This window comes from Panonychus citri, unplaced genomic scaffold (genome assembly GCF_014898815.1).
Source record: "Panonychus citri isolate SS breed McGregor unplaced genomic scaffold, ASM1489881v1 Contig00123, whole genome shotgun sequence".
Classification (NCBI taxonomy): Eukaryota; Metazoa; Arthropoda; class Arachnida; order Trombidiformes; family Tetranychidae; genus Panonychus; species Panonychus citri.
In genome coordinates, this window is record NW_026515528.1 from 97155 (window position 1) to 118356 (window position 21202).

Sequence of the window (21202 nt, forward strand, 5' to 3'; positions counted from 1 at the left end):
AGTATCAAGAGCAATTTTATCGGCTGAAAGTATTTTAAACTTTCTCTCTTTTGAGATTAGTCGATATAATGGAGCGGCAATTGAAGAGTAATTTGGAATGTATCGGCTAAAGTAATTATAACAGCCAAGAAGAGATTGTAACTCACGAACATTTTTTGGGTAAGGGAGATTGACCAAAGCTTGAACTTTCTTCGGGTCAGGTCGAATACCATCACCAGAGACTAGGTGACCTAGAAGTAGAATTTCTGTTCGACCAAATGAACATTTTTCTGGTTTAACTTTTAGGTTGAACTTTCTTAATCGTTCCATGACTTGAATAGTGTTAGTTATCAATTCATCAAAAGTTTTACCAACGACAGGAATATCGTCAAAATATCCAATGCAGTTAACATATTGTAATCCATCGAGCACTTTGTTCATAAATCTTTGAAAGATAAAGGGAGCACCGGAAAGACCCATGGGGAGTCTTTTATATTGGTACTTACCATCGGGAGTAACGAACACAGTCTTTTCTCTCTCCGAGATTGGTAACTCGATTTGGTGATAGCCTTGGGCTAAATCGAACATGTTGAAGTAACGGCCTCCTCGAACTACTTCGAGACAATCGTCAATACGAGGCATTGGGAATTGTGGGACTTTGGTGAGTCGGTTGAGAAGACGATAATCTGTTACCATACGAAACGTTCCGTCTCGACGTGGAACTAAGATTGAAGGTGAACCACCAGAAGCATCTGAGGGCTCAATTAGGTCGTGGTTAATCATATCATTAATGATCTCTTTGAAAGCTTCACGACGATTAATACCACAATTATAAGGTTTTTGAAATGGTACTGATTGATTTTCTAAGTCAATCTTAACGGGACAAACCGATGAAGGGACAAAACCTAAATCATGAGGATGCTTAGCAAAAATATCGTTATAACGATCGATTAGTTCTAAAAGCTTTTGTTGTTGGTCGGTAGTGAGTTCGGGGTTTATTCTTGATTTAATCTTCTCAAGAAAGGGAGTGATTTTGGATTCGGATAACTCTTCAAGAGTAATGACATCATATTTAGCGATGATTAAATTTTGGGATAGCTCTTTAGTTGGATTAGATTGGGAGTTTAGATCGGTAGTGGTGTTATTATTTTGATTGCGGAGTTGGAATTATTAGATTCATCAAGAATATAATCAGAAATGGGATCACCGGTAACTTTAATAGTTGATTCAATGAGATGTTCAGTTTCAGCCTGAGTACAGAATCTGAAGTAGAATTCTGGGTTATTAAATTCAACGGAATTAGGAGTCTCTTTGCAAGAGATTTTGAATTCAGTTCCATCTGATTGGATTTTCATGTAAAAGACATGAATGAAGGCATTTCCGAGGAGTAGATTAGGTTCAAAATTGTTACAAATTTGCATTTTGATAACATGGATTGGATCCATATCGTTATGCTTAACAAGAGCATAAGCAAAGCCAAGAGAATCGACATAAGAGTCAGAGCAAATACCTTTAAGATATCGAGAGAGGGGAATTACATGAACTTGAAGTTCCTTTGCCAATGAAGCGTCAATGGCACAAGTTGTAGCACCAGTATCGATAAGAACTTTTCCTTCCTGGATAATTTCTTTCGTGGGTAAGCAAAGTTTAATATTAACTTGCGGCATATGAGCGAGTTGAACATTACCAAGTTTAGTTATTTGGTCCAAATTTTTAACCGTTGCAAAGTTAATGGGAGTATCTCGGATAGCGGATTGAATCGGTTCCAAAATAGTTGTTGGTTGATTTTGTTGAGGACTTACTTGAGGAGGTGGAACCATTGTGGTTAAATTAGCAGGTAAATTGGAGAATGTTGATTGAGATGAAGTGGGTTTTTGTTGAACTTTTCCACTCGCAGCATCTCTAGCCTTTTTATTGGCCAAACGAACACATTCGTTCACTGTATGATCAGTTTCTTTGCAGTAATTGCAGAATTTATCACCTTTTGTTTGATTAGATGATCTGGATTGATTAGGATTAGAGGTTCTGTTTTTATCAGAAGGGGAATAATTTTTATCGTTGTGATTGTTACTTTTGAAAAGTTTTGAGGTGAGTGATGATTTATCAGGACGATCAGAAGATCTAGAAAAAGTTTTGGGTTTATCTTTGTTTCTCTCTTTAGAGTTTTTATAATCGAAGTGTAATCGAGTGAGAAAATTGAAGATTCGAGTTTTATCGTCATTGATACCTAAGGTATAAATGTCATCTCGAATATACTTAGGGATGTGTTGGAGGATTAGAGAAACATACATGCGATCAGTAACTGATCCAAATGCTTTACTGATTAGTCTTTTCATTTCAGAGAAAAATTTTTCGGGATGATTTTCAGGATGATATCGACATTGTTGTAGTTCGAAATCGGCAGAATACTGAGATTCAGGGGTCTTAAGTTTTTCAAAGAGGGAGTTGAGATATTCACCGTAATCAGTAATTGATTCCAATTCAACAGCAAAAGATTTAATCTCATGGGCCATGGCTTTTTGTAGCAATCGTAATCGAGTTGAATCATCAACGTTTTCTTTCGCTAAGCGATCTCGAGTTTTAATAAGCCAACCATAAGTATCTTCACCTTTTACGAATTCAGGCACATAAGGATCGACTTTTAATTGTTTAGCAATCTCAAGAAAAGAAGCGGCAGTAAGAGGTGAATCAGGGGATAAGATCGTAGATGAAGCAACAGAAACTGTAGGATCGATTATTTGTGCACCATGATGGTTGAGAACAATTTTCATCTTGTTAAGAGTTCCAAGAGCTAAGGGAAGAGCATAAAGTTCACCATGAGTGATGTGAAAAATAGTATCATCATCACGACCGATTGATTTGATGAATGTTTGAATTTCCAATTCAGAAATATTTTCCAAACGAAAATCTAGAAGCCAATCTGGAACATTTTGTTCTTTAATTTCAGCAACAGGGAGATTTAGAATTTCATCAGAATCAAGAACTTCACCATAGAGAAGAAGATGAGTTGTTACAACTTCGGCTAATTTTTTAGCAGCAAGAGAACGAAGAGTGAATTGGATGTTCCATTGTTGGAATAAAGAAGTTATTTCTTCAGGGGTAAGATCTCTAAGAGATTTTTCAATCAAATTGACCGTTTTGGGTCGGGTTGATCTAATTGTAGTAGTTGGAGTGGATGGAGGATAAGCTTGTTGAGCTTGAGGTGTTTGTAACATTGTTTCATCAGAAACGTTACTAGTAGATGCTAATGGGGCATCACTTGGGTCTACTGGTGTAGGGTCACGAGTACGACGAGTTGAAGCTTTAGCAGCTCGAGCCTTTTCTAAGGCAGCCTTTCTAGAAAGTTTAGCTTTACTATTATTAGCCATTATAAGAACAGCACAAAAACACTAGTGGGAAACACAATAGAAATTGAAAAAGGGGAGAAGAGAATAATCCTGGCAGCTTCGCCAATTTGTGAGTATTTGTTGATTAAGTTGAGGGAGAAATTCTGAGCAACAGAATGAGATAGAGACACAATATCTCTGAGAGATTAACTATAACCAACGGATGGGGAATCAGGAGATAAATCTGTCACAAATTCAGATTTGTTCCAAGTAATTTCAGGATTATTCTCAATTAGAATATCAATTCTATTGAACAAAGATCACTAAGTGATGGTTAAAATGAACTGAACTTTATTGAGAACTTAATAGAAACAGAAGGTAAATTGAGTTTAACATGGAGATACTTGAACTTAACAGTTAAAGTGAAGGCATTAAACTGAGGATTAGTTGAAGAGATTACAAAGTAATAAAGAAAACAAAATTGGGGAAGATGATTAATAATCATAATTAGTAATAGTTAAAGGGAAAAATTTAACGTTTTTATCACTTTAGTGATCATCATGAACAAGGATAAGATTAGCAAGTGAACAATACTGTCGCGCCAAAATCATCTTCTTTGTAATGATGATGATGATAAGACAAGTTTAACCTCTGAAAGGTAAAAGGCTTGTTAAAGCTAAAAGGATAAGAAAGGGAAGAGAAAGAAGAAAAGAAAGAAAATCAAAGTCTTTCTAATTTGGCCAAAGTTTTGGTACTTTAAGAAGAGACCATTGAATGGTAATTAACGGAATTTTGGTTAAACTGTTAAACAATTAGATCACTTTAGTGATACAGAGATTAAGCATAAAGAGATTGATTAGCTTAATTAAGCAAAGAGATTAATATGAATAAAATGAAAATTAAAGAAAACTAAGTTTTAGAAAATGGGAAAAGATAAATGAAGGAATTGAATAAAATTATTCAATAATCAGGGAAAAGATCATCGAAGTGATACAATTGGAGTTCTGATGGATTCCGTGTTTTTATACCCTTCAGCAAATGTTTATCAAAATGAGAAGAAGCAAAAAAAAAGTTCTACCCTGATATTTAGCCTTTAATGTTAATATTTGTAGGTATTTATTATCCTTATTAACAGGTAAGTTTACATTTATAATAAGGTTTATCCTTTGATATTTAGAACCAGATAATGGAGCAAATAATGAGCCACAGAATAAATATCAAAATAAATAAAAATCTCATGAAATCATGGCCATGATAGGAATGAGATATCTGATTGAAACATTTTGATTCTGTCAAAAGAAAGTAAAATCTGATTACCTGTCACCCTCACAACTTACATGTTGTACTTTTTTTTATTATATGTCCAATAGGAAATCCTGTCTGATTTATGATTCGAACCATGCAGAGAACATACATTCCACCATTCTCAGCATTTACATCCACTCTTTCCACCTTAACTCTGCCTCTCTATCTCTCTTTCTTTCTTCAATCTTGTTCTCTTTTAAACTCTCCCTTGGTCAAGCTTTTCCTTTTTTTATCCTTATTCTTTCATATATTTCTTATTCTTTTCTCTTATTGAGCTTTTTGCTACTTTTTTTCTCCTTTTTTCTCTGTTCATTTCTTCCTACTAGCCTTCATCACCACCCACCCTCAATCTTATTCTACCTTTTTTCCATCTTTATCATGATTTGCTTTTTCTTTCATCATCATCTTCTTATTTATCATCATCTCTTGCTTGTCACTTTGCTGGCCTTTCATTTTCAACTTATAACTTTTTACCTTTTACCTTTTTTTTCACCGTAGGAAATGAGTTGAAAACTTTTTGCTTTTCATTTTCCAAAAACCCAGATAAAGCAGCAAGCAGAAAAATAACCTACGTATGATGATTATGATGATGATAAAAATGAAGATGAAAGAGAAAGTTTCATCTCTATGACTTTTTTCTTCTTCTTATTCGTATTCCTTGATATTCACTCACCTTGAGGCTTTTTCTTTATCATTCATTTTATGATTTTCTTCCTATCCCATTACCTTTCACTTTTTTTTTACCTTTTTCTATTTGCACATGATAAACAAGTTATATAAAAGTTTGACCAATGTCCAGTGTCTTTCCCGTAAAGATAATAATAAAGATTGATGAAGTAAAAATTGTTTCCCAATTCAATTTCATCTCAATAATATTATCTATTATTATTATTGTGAAATATGTTTATACAAACTGACAGTAGATTTCATTTTTATCCTCATCTTTATCTTATATATTTACAGTTATATTTACCTCCAAGCATCGGTAATGTATTTTTATTTTTGTTTCAGGTAAACTTAACATATGTGATTCTATCCCTTGAATTTACAAAAGGAAAAAGAAAACTGAGTTACATGGTTTATATACTATTAATATATAAATATCTCAGTGTGTGAGTAAAATTGATAAAAAGATTGAACAAAACAAAAGCATCCTCATCCTCATCATCATCATCATCATCATAATCTGTGTATGACATTAGAGTCCCAAGTTACCGTTAGTTTTTTTTTCACTTGTCTTCAGCTTATCCTAATATCATTTTTTCTGGGTTTGACCCTTTGTGATTCTTTGTCTGTCAAGGTAAATGTGTGAGTTTAAATAGACAGTTTGAAAGAAAATTATTCCAAATGTTTGAGTAACCACCGTGAAGAATGATGATGATGATGAGCATGAAGGTAGAAAATCAATGCAACTCAATCGGGAGAAAGGAAAACAAATTGTTCTGATTATTAGATGACAAGTGATATAACTGTTTCTTGTAATAAAATACAAACTTTGATTGTGATTTTTACATCAAGATGACTTTATTGGTTAACCTTTGTTTTGAGATTACCATTGGTCAATAGATATAATAATTGTGACAAGTTTTCTTGGTCTACTACCAAATTTGACTTGACTATCAGAGTAAATTGAATTGATTGACCATCCAATCAAAACATTTTCCTGTTATAAGCCATGATTAACTTTACATATGAATCTTTTGTGTATACAGCCAAAGATTTTGAGTTCGCAACCACTTTTTTCATCATTCACGTAGTTGAATATAATCAATGAGAGATACAGTTAACCCAAAGATATGATGATAAGTCTGTCCACTAATTTAAATGGTGTAGTCTTAAAATGGTCAACTGATTAGATATCAAACGTTATCTTTACTTGATTATCATTAACTGCGCGAATGATTTAAACGAGTGGTTGCAAACTCAAAGTCTTTGGCTGTATAATATTTATTATGTATCTCAACTCAATGCTTACCTGTAGAAAGGTAAATGTTTAATCAATTTTCATCCCAACTAATCAGTTTACAGTTAAGTAGTCAAATACAACTGTGGTAGACCAGTAAACCAACATAATACATAAATAATTTGCTTTGTTTGCTTGTTGATTTTTGCCCAAAAACATGAAGATAATCAAGGTTGAGCGTATGTGGTTGGAGTAAACGATTACAATGATGATGATGATGATGATGATAAAGACGCTGTTGTAATGTTTACCTTTTTTATTACAAGTTGACGAAAATACAAGAATTGAATCAACAAGTTATTAAAACTGAAAGCAAACTGAAAATCGAGATTCAAACCATTAAGTAGGAAAAGAGGATCAAGATGAAGGATAATGAAGATCAAGATGAAGATAAAAATATGACTAAAGATTTTATCATCAATGTTGTGTCATTTAATAATTAGATTGTTTCATATTTGGATTATATTGTTGTAGTTTTTTTTTCTTATCCTTTTTCCATTCTTCGATTTCATTGATTTTTTTTATTATTTTCTCTATTATTTTTTTTCTTATCTTATTCTCCATTATTATTTATTGTTTGTTTTCATCTTTTTTTTCCATAGTTTTTGTTGATCAATTGTTTGCAATTACGATTATTATTACTATCATGATTACATTGATTTATGTTGTATCTTTTTCTCCATCTCTGCTCGATCAACTGAATCAAATGGACCACAAATATATTTCCCTGGACTTGATGGATCCTTTGAAACCCAAAAATCGTAAACAAGTTGCTTGAAACGGTCGGATGTTAATGCGTTTCCGTTGGCTTTATCCTCTTCCTGTATAATCAGAGGGATAAATGTACAAATACATTGGTGTGAGTGGAAGATGCCAAAAGGATGATAGATTAATATGATAAGATGGATAAGAAAGAGAGAAAACTTTTCATGAAAGATAACTTTGAATGATAATGAACGAAAGTAATATGATAATGATTGAACACGGTTCAGTCGATATTGACTACAGAAAAGAAAACCATTCAAACTTTATCTATTGTTCAGTGGGTGGTTAGAACTTTTTCTCAGAATTTCGAAACCCTCTCAGCCTCTTTCTATGGAGATAAAAGTGAATACCAATAGGGAAAAAAGGGTTCATCAATATTGTTAAAATCATCCAACATAAAATGGTTCATTTTATTTTATGGATCAGTTTTTTTTTCTCCTCCAACTAAATAATATCCAATGTTCACCATGAAATGTGATATTTTATTTTTCATGATCACCCTGGAAATTGATCTTTACTTGAACTTCACTCTGTAGCCTCTGGTTGTATACACACATACACACACACACATTGAAAACATTTGAAACTAAATGATAATGATGATAATGGTGACGAACTCTCTTAATCAGGGTGGGAATATAAAAAAAAATCTCAAGCTATGATTAAGCCTGAGTAAAACTGTCAAAAGCAGTTATGTTATATAATACATCATAATGATGATGAAGATAATTGTTATTATAAATCGTAGATAATGTTCAGGGAGGAAGATTGAGATTGTGTCTGTTTAGAGATAATGAAGCTGAGATAATCAAAGAAAACTTGAAGAATCAAGATAATGAATAGAAAAATTCTGTATAAATATTATATGTATAATGAAAGCTCATTTTCTCTGAATTTGATCATTCATGTTTTAAGGGTTAAATGATTGGGTTAAATCACCATTGTTGTTATAACAGAATGAAATTGAATATAAATGACATTTTATCAACTATTAGAATACACGATAATCATAATAATATCATCATCAGAATCATCATTATCATTAATAGTTCTTGCATTCAAGTCGCAAGTCAACCATGAAGCAACAATATTCAACATGGAAAAAAAATCCGAACAAGTAGCTTCTTTTTTCCCTCCACCACCGAGACAATACCACACCCATACCCTCATCTTCATGATCATCATCTCTCTTTTTCCCTCTACGTTTCTATTTTTTTATCATACATTTCCAGTATCTCCATGAGATTCTCATTCAATTTTCTCCTGAAGTTTTTTTTTCCTCATTTTATCATTCATTCTGAATAATATCTTATCATCATCTTCGTCATTAGTATTTTTTTTATAATAATCACTATTATTATTATACCCTGAGGGGAAGTTGAAAAAGATTTGATTCCTACTGAAATAGGGGAAAAGGAAACTGACAGTTAACTTTATTTTCAGGGGAGAATTTATTTTTTTACTTGGAAGAATACAGATGAAAATGATGAGAAAATTATTCAGAATTGAAATTTGAAATTACTTTGGCTGATGGAAAAGTGATAAAATTAAATCATCTGTTGTAATGAGAAATCAACTCAACTGATACAGATAATTATCATGACAAAAACCATCATAATCATCAACACAGAGATAAAAAACTCAATCACCATTCAAAGTATTCTGAATAATTATTATCATCACGGTTATTATCATTATTTACACTAAAGAAATCGTTTTCAATTCTATTGGTATCCAAGGAATACTGAAGATGAAAGTTCCCTAATCTTCTGAACAATTTTTTCAATTCTTCTTTTCTCAGAATGGAAAATTCTGCATTTTCTCTTATCATTTCCACCTCAATTCATGGATAACAGTTTATGATATTCACAAACGTACACAGATAATCTTTGGAATAGTTTGTTATTTGTTTATTCGGTTGATTGTTGATTGTTGATATCATTTGTATTCTGATTTATCACCATTATTAGCTCTATATACTATATGTGTGTGTATAAATATCAGCACCATGTTGAAATATGAATTGTCACTGGAATCATTTTCATGGTTAATGTTATGCATCATTTTCAACATGAGTTGAAACATGTCAGTCAAATGTCTTGATGACGATAAAACTTATGTTACATGTGAATTTTTCACTAACCATTCCTTTTGTATTACATGGTTACTGAGCTTACATGAACTTTATTTCTTTCAAATCTTTCCAAATAATAATAATAATGTGGGGTTAGATTTGAGATGAGGGATTTGATGATCACTTTTAGATCGATGGATGGATTTGAGTTAGAACTCGGAAAAGTCTCTAGACTTCGGAAGGAAGATTTTCGGTCCCACAAAACCGATAACAGATTCGTTTAGGATCACTGAATAACAAGAGCACTCAAATCTAGACTCACTTAAGTGTCTTCGTTTTCACTATTTAACTTAATTCTCTTGAATTGATTGAGAAGATGGAGAAAATTAGAATTTCTGAATAATTCAAATTGATGGATGGAATTGAGATTAACACGTTTTTTTTGTGAAAGGAAATTTTAATCGAGTAAGTTAACTATTTGAATGTTAAAACATTACTGAAGAGAGAAGAGGGAAAAATCTTGTTCTAATAGGAACAGAGAACAAAGAAAAAGGGGTTTCACAATTAAAGAAAAGGGGAAAACAAATTAATCTCTTAATGATGAGATAAAAGGTAAAGGTTATAATGTAACTCTTATGTCTCGACAAAGTGAGACTTATGGTTGAGTTTTTGGTTAAAGATAAAAAATGAACTTGAAGATAAGCTTGTAGGCTTATTAGTACTAAAGATGAAAAACTAAAAGAAAGGGAAAAGAAAGAGGAAAAGAAAGGGAAAAACGGGTCTCTTTCTTTGGTGACCAAATTTTGGTAACTTAAGTTTAAGAGATTTGGGTTTTACAATTAAGGAAATTTGTAAATTGTGACAATTAAGAATCGGAATCAAAATTATATCTTTAGATATAAAATCAATTTTTGGTTAAATCTGATTGGTTTTAACAATCAGGATTCGTTAATTTATAATTAATTCAATTGTTAATTAGGGATACTAATTAAGCGTATTGGTTAATTATAACAATGAGGGAAATTACAATTATAGTTGTGGGAGGAATTAAACAAAGTTAAATTGTTGAATAGAAAAAGAAAAAGCTTTAAGCTTAATCATAGGCACAATTAACTAATTGTTAGAAATTAAACAAAATTTAAACAGAAAATTAAAGAAAATTAGAAAATGTTTTTAAATGAATCAAGTTTCCAAATCATGATAGTGATGAAGATGAAAGTTTGAGGATTTCATGATTTTCTACCCTTCAGTCCCCAGCGTTTTGACTGAGATACTTCTTCAGGGTTTCAGCGGAGATCCTATTGGGATTTGGGGAACTTGATGATGTTGGTTGGGGTGAATTCTCTGGACTGAATTCAATGAGTTGGGGAGATTTTGTTTTTTGTTTCCTGGGGTCCTGGGAATTGTTTAAGGAACCAAAGGTTGATGGAGGGTCAGGCAAATTCTCTAGAATTACATGAGCGGCAGCGGTTAGGGTCTTGGTATTTGGTGATGGAGTTGATGATGATGATGAAGATGTTGGAATATTTTTATATTTTTCCTTTAGTTGATTTGATGAGGTAAATGGAACTCTATGTCCATCGATTAAATATTCAGTCGGTTGATTGTTAACACGATCTGAATTAGGAGGGAATGAAAATGAAGGTAAAGGTCCACTTGATGGACATGATGATGATGATGATGATGATGATGGTGACGGAGCGGGTGAAACACAATTAAAAGAATTGTATTCAGGGACTTCTTTATGATTATGATAATAAGACCAATCAACTGGCCATTTGGCTTTCTTGGATTCCACCAATTGACTGAATCTTTTATGAAGATAAGAAACTTTATCGTTTCTTACATAAAGATGAATTGATTGATTGTGAATTCCACGTCCGGTGGATTTGACTTTTTGTTCGATTTCCTGCCAGAAAAACATATACATTCTCATTGCAGTGAGAGCTTCGATTGAGGGAGAATGTGATTGGGCTCTAATTGTATAACCACTGAAGAGAATGAAGGCGAGGAGAGAGAGTGATGCTGGAGATGTTCGGTAGGGAGAAAAGTAAATGGTAACATCTCTCAATTTCGGGCGAAGAAGGTCTATTTCAGGGGGAGTGAGTTGGAGGCAATTTAATAGAGAGATTAGACCAGCACCGATTATCTGCTTAGCACAGGCCAAATAACAGAGAACTTGATCTCGGACTGAAGCTAAGTGTTTAGCGAACTTTAAATTTTCTTTCTTCAATCCATGGAATTGAGTATCCATGTAATTAATGTTCTTGTAATGAACGAGAGTTTCATAAACGACGTTCATGTTTCCATCGATGATTACGATCCATACTGGATGTGGAATGATTTTTCTATTTCCTTCGGCGGTGAATCTTTCAATTCGAACATACGCCGCGTTGATTGAGTAGATATTCGATGGATCAGGATGTTCACTTATACATTCTTTTAAAAGTTCTTGATGGTGAGAAGAAAGTTCTTCTACTTGTTGATCGACCAGCGAGTTGAAAATAATAGCGGCTTTGTTTTTTCGATTGGCTCGATATTCGAGTCTTTGTGGGTTGATGGTCGGGGATTGATCAAAAGTGACCAATTCTCTCATGGAGGGAAACATTTCTTTTATTTTATTTTTGATTTCTTTTTGTTCATCGTCTTTTAGACGATTGAAGGGATTAATGGCCGTAAATGGGTTAATTGGTTCACCAGCATCGGGAGATAAACCGATCGGTGAGAGAGGAAGATCACGATTAGCTTTTCCTGCAGTGAGTTTCAGCCATTCTTCCGAATCATTTAGGAGGTAGTGAGGGATTGAATTTCTTTTACTATTCGATGACCAAGTAGTTCGAGGTCGAGAAGGAGCGGGAGGATAAGGTACAACGGAGGGAAAACCAATTGTACGAACAAACTCTTCGTTCTCTGAGAGAGGGAGAGTTGGTTCCTTCGACTTATTAAAACTTTCCCAGAAACCTAATCTCAAGTTCGCATGGGAACGAATGTTGGTATCTGATAGAAGTGGGTCGTCGGGATTTTCTTCTTTCTGGACTAAGAGACAAGCGTATAACTCGAATTTCTGTTCGAAGTTAAACTCGTGGGTAGAATAAGAGATCTGAGGCTGAGGTGCGAGTTTAACGTGGGGAGGAATAAAACTAATTAATCTCTTAGGATTGATTGTAGAAAGTTCCTTTACAGAGGAACCATGATGAAAAACTGAAATTGATTTCAAATCAACTTCTTCCTGAACAAGCCTAAGCGACACTTTGATTCGTGTTCGAATAATAAATTGGGACTAACTTGTTTGGAGCAAAGAGTAAAACGACAAATGAATTTACAGTTACGATAATTCATAAGTTTTCGAATAAGAAATCGAACTGTAAGTTGGGTACTCATCAAGCGAAGCGAAAGTTTTAAACAAGTTGGGTTGAGACAAATAAATTTGTTCGGCTTAGATGGTGGGGTCAATTTTAGAACAGCAATTAAATTTTGGATGAAAATTATGCATTTGGTGCAATACCAATGCTTGCAAAAATCGCACTCAAGGGGATTAGAGCAACTTGTTCACAAAAGAAACAACAATTTCATCGATAAATGAATCTAATTGTTCATGAACAACCGAAGATTTGGATATACCTTTAGGTATTTTCGGAAAGCAATTGAATGAATTTCTTCATCTTGGTAAAGATTTAGAAATATCTTTTCTCTGATCATTCGATTATATTTTTCTCGAATGTTTTTAAAATTTTGATTTTTCATTAGAACTAAAGATCTAACTTGATTATATTTCTCAATAGAAATATGAGAAGGAAGTTCTAACGGGAGAGGAGCTGGAATTTCATTAGGATAAGTTTTTGGGTATTCACCTGGTTTTGGATATTTGTTCGGATAGGAAGTGGATGGCATGAAACACTGAGAATTAGACTTAATCATGACCTTACCTTTTTCTTCCTCCATTGGATTTCTCAGGGAAACTTTTCTAATTTGTTTCGGATTGGGTGATGAAAGGGAATCTAAAGATTCGATCGAAATTGATCGCTTGAGGTTGGATGGTTGTTGAACAATTGGTGAATCGAATTTAACACTTTTCAGTTCAGAATTTTTCTTAGGAGATGAGGTGAGTTCGTGACACGGAAATTTGGGTTGAACAGTTTTCACAATTGGTCCGGGAATGTACCAACAATCGGGATCACTTTCGTATCCACAAAGAGATTTTAATAGATGAGCAGTAGCACGGCGATTATCAAGAGGAACTGGTACACTGATAGGTGATGATGGGGGAGAAGCGTTTTTATCCATTTAGGTAGTGGGCGAATTTAGCTTTTTTAATTGTTGATGATTAATTAGATGATAATTAAGTTGAAGATGATTAAGATGGAGAGAGTCAAGTAAATCACTTTTAGTCTGATGACCGGAAGCACTTAAACTTGTGATGAAAATGGCGACAAGATGATTAATATCACTAAAGTGATCAATTAATGATGGAAAACAATTAATTGTAACAATTAAATTTTCACAACAATTAGAATTTTTGGTAACAATTAAAAGAATAGACTCAAATAAATCTGAAGATTTGATGAAAATTTCACAGAAAAGAACTTTGAAATTAAAGAAAATTTTTAAATCAAATGAGGTGAAGTGAACCAGAAATGACCAAAGGGTTAAATGAGGTAAAGACAAAGAAGAAGGTGGGAAATTAAGAAAAGCGAAAGTAACGCCGTCATGAGTGGGAGGGATGAAGTTAAAAAAGAATAGAATTTTTGTTTTTTTCTTTTGTTAATTTAAATTCGATTTTCGAATTTTCATCATTAGAATAATTAAAGCTAATTTTTTGAGTAGAATTTAAATTTTTATCATTAGAGTGATTTGACTTAGAATTAGAATTAAGATTAGAATCAAAATTAAGATTAATCTTAATTAAAGAAAGATTTTCATTATCATATGTTAACAATGAGAAAGTGAACAATATGTAAACTTGTTTGTTTCTTAATTGTTGTCTGGTCAAGATTTTCTCTTGATTGTTGACAATTAAATTTGGTTGATTGATTATTTGCTGATCAGATGTGACATATTTTCTTTTAGATTTTTGAGTATTTTGGTTAATTAGAATATCATTGGAATGATTATTAATTAACTGATTGTTAAGATTTGGGTTAATTGTTGGACTTAGATTATTAGGATTAGGAAAATTAGAGATAAACTCATTGAGATTTTGATCATTATTTTGGTCAATTAAATTTTCGTTTAAAAATGAATCTTGATTAAGACAATCATTATCTTCATTTCCATTATCACTAAGTGATTGGAATTGATTGTTAGTAATTAACTCGATTTCAGGAGAATTGAAATCTTCATTTTCTAAATAAGAGTCTGGGTTAAAAAAGTTATCTCTAAGAGATATCATCGAAGGGCTTAACTTTCCTGAAAACTTTTTTGTGTTTGAAACATTACAGGTAAAGAGATTATAGCTTAGCGTATCTAATAACAATAAAGCACCTTTCTTTAAACCACAAACTAAATAAGGTCCATGATATCGATTACGAAGTTTCTTAGAAACTGTCGAATCTGTAGATTCATTTTTTACCAAAAGATAATCTCCAATGGTGTATGGGGATTGAGGATGAAGGGATTTAGTCCTATTGATCTGATAAAGCTGTTGAGCTTTTAGCCTCGCATAAGCAATTTTACGGGCTTCAGTTACGGTCACTGGGGAATTATGATTGATTGACAGGTAATTGTCAAGGGGTTTGTTTGGCTCGCGACCAAAAACAAGAAAATATGGGCTAAAGCGGGTTATCTTGTGAGTAGATGAATTGATTGCATACAGAGATGCTTGCAGAGCGGAAATTAGATTTTTGGTACCTTTAGTACAAACGTAAGCGCGTAATCTTTCAGCGATGGTACGATTACACCTTTCCACAATACCTTGGGATTGCGGGTGATAAGGGGTACTAGTATCATGAACAATTCCATGTTTGTCCAGAAACTTTGAGAATTCATCAGAAGTGAAATTAGTTCCTAAGTCAGTCTGAATATGATTAGGAAAACCAAAGAGATGAAAGAAGGGAGAGAGAAAATTGATTACGGTTGAAGCCGTTTGATTTAAGGTCATCTTCGCATATACGAAGCGGAGAGAACATCAACAATTACTAAGATATATTTCTTAGAATTACCAATATTGATGGGGCCTTGCACATCAAGTTCGAAGCGCTGGAAAATTTCTTGAGGGATTGGCTTTGCCGAGGGATCAACGTAAATCACGTTCGAGGGTTTCGCTAAATTGCAAATTAAACAATTTTCACACAACTTTTTGACTTCGTCATACAGAAATTTACACCAAAATCGTCGAGCGATATTTAGATAGGTTTTCTCTGTACCGAAATGTCCACCTAAAGTTGATTCATGTTCTAATTTAAATATCTCTATTAAGATCTCAGGGTCGATAACTAGTCTAGTTCCAAAAGGAGTTCGAGAATCTTTTCGATAAAGTAAATTGTCTCTAAGAACATATCGTTTCGAAGCGATCGAATTAGGATTTGAGAGTTGAGAAATGATGCATTGAACATCGGGATTGTTTTGTTGAGATGTTCTAACTTTTTCTTTCCATGAAGAAAATTCATTAGGAGTTGATTTTGATTGAGGTTGAAGATGAGCGATTTCAGATGAGAGTGAATATAAGATGAGTGGAGGTTCCTTGATTTGTTCATAATCAAGTAGAGGTGATTCAAAGGAGATGTTGATGAGATTGAGTCCGATATCATAAGAGTGATGACATGAAGGTTCTTCGACATATTCATTAAGGAAAATTTTGTCCAGAAATTCTTCCTCAGGGTCGATAGTTTTTCTATGGTCCCATTCGGACTGATAACGGGAGAAACAATCAGGGGGATGGGTTGATCCTTTTTTATATATAACTTTAAAGTTATATGAGGCTAACATAATAGACCATCTTTGTAAACGGGAACTTTTAAAGTTGATCTTTGGGAGTTGACAAAGAGCATGATGGTCGGTCTCGATCAGAAAATGTTCACCATCGAGATAATGGCTGTACTTATATACGCCAACGAGAATAGCAAGAAGTTCTTTTTCACTTACACTGTAGTGTAGTTGGTGTTTGAGTAATTTTTGGGAGAAAAATGAAATTGGAAGCCAGTGGGTAACTGTTTCTATGGGATTATCCGGGTTAAAATCTTCGGATTTGTCGTCTTCCTGTAATAGGATTCCACCAACGGCAACATCAGATGCATCGACGGAAATTTTTCGACGGAGTTTAGGGTTGAAATGAACCAATAGCGTAGTATTGATTAGGGATGATTTCAGAGAATCGAGGGCTTGTTTATCAGCAGGGAGAATTTTGAATTTTCGTTCTTTTGAAATTAAACGATAAAGTGGTGCAGCTATTGAGGAATAGTTTTTGATGTAACGGGAGAAATAGTTGTAGCAACCTAGGAGGGATTGCAATTCACGAACTGTTTTGGGGTATCGGAGGTTGACTAAGGCTTGAACCTTTTTAGGATCAGGTCGAATTCCATCACCTGAAACTAAGTGACCTAACAAGAGAATTTCGGTTTGACCGAAGTGGCACTTCTCGGGTTTAACCTTTAGGTTATATTTTCGCAGACGATCCATTACAAGTTTTGTATTGGCGATTAACTCTTCAAAAGTTGTACCAACGATGGGAATGTCATCGAAGTACCCAATACAGTTAACATATTGGAGTCCTTCTAGAACCTTGTTCATGAAGCGTTGAAAAATGAACGGAGCACCGGCAAGTCCCATGGGGAGTCGCTTGTATTGGTACTTACCATCCGGGGTGACAAATGCGGTTTTTTCTCTTTCGGAAGGAGGCAACTCTATTTGATGGTAACCTTGGGCCAAGTCAAAGAGATTGAAAAATTTTCCACCTCGAACGACTTCCAGACAGTCGTCGATTCGTGGCATTGGATGTCGAGGGATTTTGGTGAGTCGATTAAGTAATCGGTAATCGGTAACCATCCGATATGAACCATCAGATCGAGGGACGAGGAGACAAGGTGCACCTCCAAGTGCGTCCGAAGGTTCGATTAAATCATGATCAATCATATCATTGATTATTTCACGAAAGACACCACGACGATGAATGTTACAACTATATGGTTTTTGATAGGGAATTATTTGATCTTCAAGATCGATTTTCACTGGACACACTGAAGATGGAACGAAACCAAGATCGTTCTTATGTTTTGAAAAAATATCTTGATAACTTTCAAAAAGTTCAAGAAGTTCTTGTTGTTGAGATTGATTTAAATCAGGGTTAATCCTTGACTTAATTTTTTCGATGAAGGGTTGAATTTTATATTCATTGAGTTCTTTTTCACTAACTAACATGCATCGCGCAATTAGTGATTGTTCCGAAAAGTTTTTGGAATTTTCTTTTTCATTATTAGAGGGAAGGTTAATTGTTGTTAAATTTGGATGATGAATTTGAAGATTCGAGGAATTATTAATTGTTGAGGGAGTTTGATTGTTCGAATGAGTTGAGGGAACTGGATTAGAATCCAAGATATAATCAGAAGCAGCATTACCAGTAACTTTAATAGAAGTTTCAATGATGAAATCAGTTTCATCGGGGGTACAGAATCGGAAATAGAAATCAGGGTTACTTAATTCAGGAGAATTGGGAGTTTCTTTAACAGAAATATTATATTCATTTCCATCAGAGAAAATTTTCATGTAATAAACATGAAGGAAAGCATTACCAAGAAGAAAAACGGGTTCAAATTTTTCACAAATTTGGAACTTGATGATGCGGGATTCGTCCATTCCATTATGCTTGAAGATTGCATATGCAAATCCAAGGGAATCAACATACACACCAGAAGCAATACCTTTCAAACTTCTGTTTGCCTTAATGATGTGAGCCTGAAGATAATTAGCGAGACCAGCATCAATTACACAAGCGGATGCGCCAGTATCTACCAACACTTTACCTTCTTGGACTCGGGATTTATCGGGCAAGCAGAGAGTTAAGTTAACTTGAGGCATATGAGAAATTGCAGTATTTCCAACTTGAGAGATTTGCTTAATATCTTTCGATATCGCAAATCCAACATTTCCTCTAAGTCCACTTTGGATTGGTTCGGGGGGAGACGGGGGTCTATTTTCGAACGGGTTTGGGTTAGTTATAACTTGGGAAATGGGAGCGAGAGTGTTTACTTGTTGGGGAGGTAATTGAATTTGAGGGACTGGTTGATCATGCTGAATTAGGGTAGCAAGATTAGTATGAGCCGCGGGTTGAGGGTTAAATGGTTGTCGACCATAACCTTGATTTTTACCTTGATAAGGAGGTTTGATGCCTGCAGCTTCTTGAGCTTTACGGTAAGCGAGTTTCGAACAATTTTCGATCGTGTGATCGTCACCTTTGCAATAATTGCAAAATTTTGCATCTTTAGATGCCGATGAATCCTGACGCTTTTTATAATTAGGATTCGAGGGAGGGAAGGTATTGTTAGTCTTTAACAATTTAGCAACGGAACTTCTATCCTGATTACTAACAGTTTTAGTTGGAACATTTTTAGAAACTTTTTGTTTATTTTGATTATTTTTATAATCAAAATGAATTCGAGTCAAATGATTATAAATTCGAGTTTTATCATCATTTATACCTAAGGTATATATATCGTCTCTAATATATCGAGGGATATGTTGGAGAACGAGATTGAGAAAGAGGGAATCATTAGTTGGACCAAACGCTTTGGTAACTAATCTTCTCATATCAGAGAAAAATTTTTCGGGATGAAATTCGGGATTGTACCGACAATTTCTCAGCTCGAAGTCGGCACTATATTGACTCTCAGGGTCTTCAATTTTTCGAGAGGAATTTACGTACTCGTTGTAGTCAGTAATTTCTTCGAGACCAGCAGCACTTGTTTTAATTTCATGCGCCATAGACTTTTGGAGAAGTCTTAATCTTGTTTCATCGTCCACGTTTTCCTTGGACAATCGATCTTTGGTTTTAACCAACCATGAGTATTGGTCCTCTCCTGATCGGAACTCAGGGACATGAGGGTCAGTCTTCAGTTGTTTCATCAACTCGAAGAAAGTAGCAGGGGTGAGATTGTCATTCGAAGTGACTGATGGATTGATGGATGGAGGTGATGGCTCACTAATATGAGCACCAAAAGAATTTAGAATATTCTTAATTTTATTAAGCACACCAAGGGGAAGGGGAAGTGCATAAAGTTCTGGATGAGTTAAATTAAAAATTGTCTCATCATCTCTTCCAATATTTTTTAAGAAGAGTTGAATTTCGCATTCGGAGATGCTTTGGGATCGGAATTCCAAAATCCAATTTGGAATTTGTTGATTTTTTATCTCCTCTACGAGGATGTTCAGGATTTCTTCAGATGAAGCAGTTTCACCGTCGAGAAGAAGGAGATGGGTTGACACGATGTCGATTAGCTTTTTCGTAGCTAAAGATCTGAGTGGAATTGGAGCTTTCCACAGATGAAAGAGGTCGAGAACTTCATTAAATGAAAGATCTCTGAGAGATTTTTGGTGTGAATCACAGTGGACACACGAGTTGGTGGTCGCGGGTTGACCGGAGTAAAGATGGATTGAGGTGATTGAGGAACAATAGTTTCGTCCTCTGATTGTTCAGGTTGAGAAAGAGTTGGGGTGGGGCGAGGTCGAGAAGCTTTCGCAGCTTTCGCAGCGCGGGCATTAGCAACACGTGTGATTGCAGCGATTCTTCCACGTTTAGGGGGCATGATGGAGATTAAGATAACTCAAGAGGGTTCAGAAAAAGAAGAGAAAACAAAAGCACAATGAATCTGAGATTCGGTAAAGAAAAGGGAAGCACTTAGAAATTCAGGGATCCTGCCTGGGTCGCCAATTTGTGGGGTTAGATTTGAGATGAGGGATTTGATGATCACTTTTAGATCGATGGATGGATTTGAGTTAGAACTCGGAAAAGTCTCTAGACTTCGGAAGGAGGATTTTCGGTCCCACAAAACCGATAACAGATTCGTTTAGGATCACTGAATAACAAGAGCACTCAAATCTAGACTCACTTAAGTGTCTTCGTTTTCACTATTTAACTTAATTCTCTTGAATTGATTGAGAAGATGGAAAATTAGAATTTCTGAATAATTCAAATTGATGGATGGAATTGAGATTAACACGTTTTTTTGTGAAGGAAATTTTAATCGAGTAAGTTAACTATTTGAATGTTAAAACATTACTGAAGAGAAGAGGAAAATCTTGTTCTAATAGGAACAGAGAACAAAGAAAAGGGTTTCACAATTAAAGAAAAGGGAAAACAAATTAATCTCTTAATGATGAGATAAAGGTAAAGGTTATAATGTAACTCTTATGTCTCGACAAAGTGAGACTTATGGTTGAGTTTTGGTTAAAGATAAAAATGAACTTGAAGATAAGCTTGTAGGCTTATTAGTACTAAAGATGAAAACTAAAAGAAAGGAAAAGAAAGAGGAAAAGAAAGGAAAAACGGGTCTCTTTCTTTGGTGACCAAATTTTAGTAACTTAAGTTTAAGAGATTTGGGTTTTACAATTAAGAAATTTGTAAATTGTGACAATTAAGAATCGGAATCAAAATTATATCTTTAGATATAAAATCAATTTTAGTTAAATCTGATTGGTTTTAACAATCAGGATTCGTTAATTATAATTAATTCAATTGTTAATTAGGGATACTAATTAAGCGTATTGGTTAATTATAACAATGAGGAAATTACAATTATAGTTGTGGGAGGAATTAAACAAAGTTAAATTGTTGAATAGAAAAGAAAAGCTTTAAAGCAATCA

At 34.1% G+C, this 21202-nt stretch overlaps 1 protein-coding gene across 1 annotated transcript in view; it reads right to left on the bottom strand.

The window, feature by feature from the left end:
• Positions 1–6053: 6053 nt before the first annotated feature.
• LOC128390546 (sarcoplasmic calcium-binding proteins I, III, and IV-like) overlaps positions 6054–21202 on the bottom strand; it is a 40512-nt gene continuing 25363 nt past the window's right edge. The window contains exon 6 of the mRNA XM_053350280.1: positions 6054–7394. Within this exon, the coding sequence (XP_053206255.1) occupies positions 7224–7394 (171 nt within the window). The 3' untranslated portion in view covers positions 6054–7223. The remainder of the gene's footprint in view (positions 7395–21202) is intronic.